This window comes from Priapulus caudatus, unplaced genomic scaffold (genome assembly GCF_000485595.1).
Source record: "Priapulus caudatus unplaced genomic scaffold, Priapulus_caudatus-5.0.1 Scaffold802, whole genome shotgun sequence".
Classification (NCBI taxonomy): domain Eukaryota; kingdom Metazoa; phylum Priapulida; class Priapulimorpha; order Priapulimorphida; family Priapulidae; genus Priapulus; species Priapulus caudatus.
The window spans coordinates 106,803-112,800 of NW_014577863.1; the positions used below are offsets into that span (position 1 = coordinate 106,803).

At 41.6% G+C, this 5,998-nt stretch overlaps 1 protein-coding gene across 1 annotated transcript in view; it reads right to left on the reverse strand.

The window, feature by feature from the left end:
• Positions 1-5,998, reverse strand: part of LOC106813631 (lysine-specific demethylase 7B-like) — a gene marked incomplete in the record, with an annotated part of 38,406 nt that overhangs the window by 31,981 nt on the left and 427 nt on the right. The window contains 2 exon segments of the mRNA XM_014817814.1: positions 1,173-1,281; positions 1,763-1,848. Of these exon segments, the coding sequence (XP_014673300.1) occupies positions 1,173-1,281; positions 1,763-1,848 (195 nt within the window).

Consider the following 5,998-nt stretch of genomic DNA (forward strand, 5'->3'; position numbering starts at 1 on the left):
CAACTGTTGACGGATGGACGCACGCACGATCATGCGATTCTACAAGCTGCATCTGACTATGTCAGACGAGCTAAAAACGGGGTCTTGCGGACAAATTTTCGAAAAAGTTTTATAAAATTACCGGGTAATAGTGCGAAAGAATCCAGGACCGAGTCGTTAATGCTGGACACAGTCACTTGTCGCATCGCACCTCTCCAGGGGATGTTCCAGCCTGACCGACGCAGCAACAGTGCTGAGGCCATGATGACAGACAGACGACACAATGCAAAGTGTACAGGTGTTATCACATAATTCATAATAAATGTTAACCCGTTATGTAAACAGTAACAAAATTTATACAAACAAAATAAAATAATAAATAAATGAAGGACTAGTCACCCAGCAGTTCTGCTCCTGCATAGAAGTACACGTAAATTATATGTGTAGATTTAACACAATTTTAATGTAATTAAAAATTGGTGCGTACTTCGCCCCACCTCACTCACCAGTGAAATAAGCATTATAAGTGGCTGCTTCAACCACCCAGGCCACTTCAACCCTTGTACCTGCTTGCTCTCTCTAGAACGTGCTAGCACACACCCTCCTTCCTTGAACACCAACATCACACACCACACAAAACCCCTGCTTCAGCTCCCACATGTGTGGCCGGTATTCATAAATACCGGTACACCCACGCCCTCTATAAACCTGAACATGCTTCCCGTTATGGAAGATGTAGATAAATGCATTTCACTGGTGAGTGAGTGAAACCCCTCAAAATATACAATATCTACAACATATCATTCAACAGTATGTTCAAATATTCACGATATATTTATGCGTGCTCCGTGCCACGCGCCATGCACTTCAATGTGCTGGCCAGTATAACACATGATCACCAGAAGCTCTTGAATGATGATCGATGCCATCGCTACGACATCAAAAACATCCTTTGTAGACAACAGATTCCACGTGGATTGTTGGATGTCAAAGCAATGATTGTGTTCCTCTTGGTGATAAAATTCCAATGGCTTCAGATGCTTTGGGTTTGTGTGCTAGCACATTCGTTACTTCCACTCGTGGCATTTGTTGCAAGTCACCTCCTGGGTTAACCCACTGTTAGCTGCTATGAATGGGGGGGTTAGAACTTCCAATGTTGCCAATCAATTAAGCTAAAACTAAATGATACTCACCTCGGGAAGGTTCTGCCTTTCAATTCCTTGACAAACTGGCCTGTGCCTGTCTGTATTCCTTTCTTCTCCTTCAGCGGAGGAAGCCTCTCCAACCAGTTCCTCTTTTTAACTGCAAATGTTTACATTCATGAGACAATTTCAATTACTTGATAACTTTTGTTAGGTGGCGGGCTAGAGAGTTGCAATTATATTATTAGCAGTTTTAATTTTCCTATATTAAAGAGGGGAATGGTTATTTTCTGGATGATTTTAATGACTTGGTACTATTTTAACCAGCTGCCAACTGGGAAATCAATCCCAGAAAAAACAATTTTCACGACTGGGGAATACTTTATCATAGTCGCCAGCCTCTTCTGCCATTTATATCAGGTGTAATATCGAATTACAATTTGTTAAAGAATAGGAATATTTACACCTGTCTATATGTTTAGCCAATGCATAGTTAGAATACCATGATAATATCGTGTTGTAACGAGGAAATTGTCTATTCGCACACTCAACCTAGTTATATACTACATGCTAACTACCTGACTCTACCCCACCTAAGCTTACTAATGTACATCTGTACACCACATGTTACAGTGTCTTACCAACGATGGGTCCATGGATTTTTGCACAGTCTGGACAATGGTAGACTTCAATCTCTGAAGCCTGATGCTCCTCCACACCCACACAACTGCAAGCAAAGTAACCATCTCAATCAACTATACCATCAATGCAATGTAAACAAGTCTTTGGAATTACTGTTATAATGACATCTAGCTGTTTAAAACAAAATTATTTAAAACAAGAGCCTGCATGAGCGTCTGGCTACATCTGAGGTCTGTTGCTACGATTATAAACGGAAATTTCAGTCCTCGCGTAGTACCAACATGGTTAGGCGGCAGATATGCAGACAACCAGTTGCGTACACATATTAATTAGGACACGCCCACTATCGCAGATGGAGGGGAGGGGAGGGGGTGGGGGGGGCTGGGGAAGGGGCAGGGGGGGTGGAGGGAAGTGGGGGGTGGGGAAGGTGGGAGGAGGTGGGGTGAGGGGGAAGGGGTTGAGGGCTCTAATAGCAAAAGCAGTTCACTCCTTTGTTATACTGTCAACAAATCCATGTTATCCCTCCTCTTTGAGGGTCAAAAGGTTATCAACACTTACTCTTCACTAAGCAGTGGAAAGCACATTTCGGTCCATTCAATAAAGCCCATAAAAAAGGGTGGCTAGTCACCGCTGAAACAAAAAGTTTTTCATCGCTCCGTCAGAGACCATGTCTCAGAAAATGGTTAATGAAAATCTGCCCTGTGGCCCCATTTGACTCTTTGCAATCTGTGAACCTCCGCATTTTGGCAGCAGTGATGGTTTTTGTCTACCGATGATGCATAAACCGCACTATCACGAGCCTAGGTGCGAGCCGTTTAGAATTTGTAGCGCAATTCTGCATTTCCCTCCATACCTTAAGTTAAGGACTGTAAATGTTCCCCCTCTTTTACACCTACTTGACCTTTTGACGCTTTGACCCCCAGCTTCGACATCCCCAACTCGTTTTCGATACCCCCCACGTCCAAATTCGTGAACCGTACGTGAGGCCGTTTAGATTTTTGTGCCCCATGTTGAGACGGACGGGACGGACGCTCGGCACGGACGACGGACGTGACGATCATTGCGTCTACAAGCTGCATCTGACTATGCAGATGAGCTAAAATTAAAAACTAACCGTGGCTGTCATAGTTTTCGCAATACTGAAAATCAGACCTAATTGGGACCCGATGAAAACCTCTTGCAATTTAGTTAGTTAGTTAGTTTAGTTAGTTAGGATATAGGGTGTTGTAATTTGTAACTTGTAATAGACCTAGCCTAATGTGCCCCATACTTGTGATTTCCCTGAATCAGTTCCGATTCTCTGGCGCTTAAATTTCGTTAGTCGTGTAGCTGGCGACTGCACTTTGTGGCAGTTTATTTCACGGGTTACCCACCTCGTTGGCTGAAAAAGTTTGATCGGCACCGGATCTGGATCGTTGTTTATATAGTTTCATGTTATTTCTCTTAGTGATGTTTTTTGAGGCTGGACAAAAAAGAAGTGTTTTGGATAGTTTATATTTCCCTGTCATGATTTTGTATGATTCTATTAGGTCGCTCTTTAGTCTTCTGGTAGTAAAATTGTAATCCTAAAAACTTCAGCCGGTTCCTCGTACTTGGACAGTTTTTTAACCCATATACTAGGTTTTTGGTGGCCCCTTCGTTGGACTTTTTCCATGTGTCTAATGTCTTTAGTAAATTGTAAGGAACGGCCTGGATGGCAGTCTCTAGGTGTGGACGTATAAATGTGTTGTGTAGAATCAAGAAGCTTTCTCTTGTCAGAATTGAAGGACTTTCCTGATTGACGAATACGTTGGTAGCTTGTACAGTCTGCCTTTATGCACTGCATCGTAGGTTCATGTCGATTAGATATGGCCAAACCCCAATGTCTTTAACCTCCCTCGTCTCCTTCCGTCTTCAAAGTTCTTCTTTGCTCCCCAGTCTTTCAGTGTGTAATATATTGTTATGTATTACTGGGCCTATGTGCATCCTTTTGCATTTTTTCAAATGTGAAATTTCAGCAGCCATGTTCTGACCAGGACTCACTTAATTTATCGAGATCTTGTCTCCAGAAGAAGAGTTGTTCTGTGATGTTTCTTACTATATTCCAAATTTTTGTTCGTCGACAAACTTTTCAACTTACAATTTACAAGGTTGGTATAATAGTTACATATTAAAAACAGGATTGGGACCAATGATGATCCTTGAGGTAGCCCCCCCGCGCTGTCAACGCTGCTCCACTCAGAAAATCTCAAGCGTGCACTGATACCGCCAGCTCTGTTCTGTAATGTCAGGAAACTTTCCAGCCATTCCCTGATTCCGTAGTCTTTTAGCTTACTTATGAGCTATTCTATTAATGAGCTATTAAATTTAGGAAACAATTCTCTTCAAGTGATTGAACTACTCAAACAGTGCCAGTGGCAGTGTTGTCACTGGTCTGGGGGTTGAACAGTTTCAGTTTATGCGTGTAGGCCTATAGTCTATACATTAAAGTCACGCGTGTATGTACTAAAATATATAATAAAGTGTCTGATTGAATTAATCTGGCGTTCTGACGCATTTAATAACAGAATTGGGCAGTACCGTTTATATATCGCGAAGTTTAATGTTTTGGATGCATTACAGTTATCAACAAATGTCAATATCAATTCATGAATCCTGTCTGTAAGCTTACATGGGCATCAGTCCATTCACTTGTTTCGACCGACACTAGGGCCAATGTACATTTTGAAGAATAAGAGGTTACAACCACATCTAACGTATTCCGCCTACGATGCCTACCTTCCCATGAACCAATCTTGCACGCTTTCACATCTATCATGAAGCGAGACATAGTCATAACTCTTGGTCTGACTACATCAACAATAAAGTGTAACAGTAGCGTCCATCTTGAAACAAATAGTTCAAAGATCGCTGCTCGCTTGTTTCAAAATGTACCTTCGTTACAACTGCCATCTCTGACGGTTAAAAGAAAGATTTTTGTTCCTTAGTCCTTAGTGCGCACGCACAATACTTATTGAGGCAACAGATATAACGCACTGTTCGTATGAAAAACATGAGTTGCTCATCGCTTAATATGTTGTGGCATGAAAAAAAAACACAACTACACGGCCAGAGCGATTGAAGTTAAAAAATATAAATACAACAAACTGTTTGTTTTTGTACTTAAATTTTTTACTTTTAGTAATAGATTTGTAAATACTTTCCCATGTAGTAATACAATGTTTCTTTATAATGTGAAGCAAAATATCAATGACAGAAAAGAATATTTCAGCGCATAACCCCTATTTTTTTTCAAATGGCCAAATAATAACTTACCAGTACATAAATAAATAGTCACTTCTTACATTAATATATTTTTCATAATAAGTAATATATTTAACTATGAATATTGTAATCAGGAGTGTAATCTAAAACAAATTTGCTTTTCTTCAGTCACTTCTAATTGTATGTATGTGTATGTTCAGGTATAGGTGAATGTACAAAAATAATATATGAGCTATATGTTAGGGTATATTGAAATAAATGCCACCACATGCTGTGCCTACGTAATGCAACACCCGAAATTCCCGATCTCATGCTATACAGACATCTACAAGGCATTTTTTTCATCCAGAAAAAGGGCACCAAGGTATCATAATTGTAACTGCTTCCTATATGTATCTTTCACGAATAGGTAGTCAACGTTTGTGAAAGACCACTGTAAATAGTATAAGGAATTTTTTGGCTAATTATTTTCCATGTATAACACTCCGCGCCTCTGTACAGCAACATATGTTTCGCATGCATTAACCATCAAACGCTGCTGACGGTCATTCCGCTCGTCCAGCACGTCGACCTGTGACCTCACTGCTTGCGGATTAGCGGAGCGGCGGCATTTGCACGAGGCTGCTATCGCTGGCAAGGGTGGCGCTGGTTAAGTCGGTGTACTTCATTTTCGGAAATGGGGGGTAGGTCGAGAAGCGATCCTCGTAAGTGCGCTCTCACTCTGGCCTGCAATGAAAACATGAAAGTAGCCATGGTATCATATATATATATGGTACATTTATATAATTATATATATATATATATATATTATCCCCCCCACACACCACACTGCTCCTACTTGAGCGACCGCAGAGAAGGCATATGTCGTCACCGTGCGACCCCCCTCCCCCCGCCACCAGCGTGCGTTCGTACCTCTGCTGCGTCGAGGTGGCGTCGCAGCTGTCCCACGGTGTCCACCGGGGAACATCTTGACCGATGTACGTCTCGTTGCC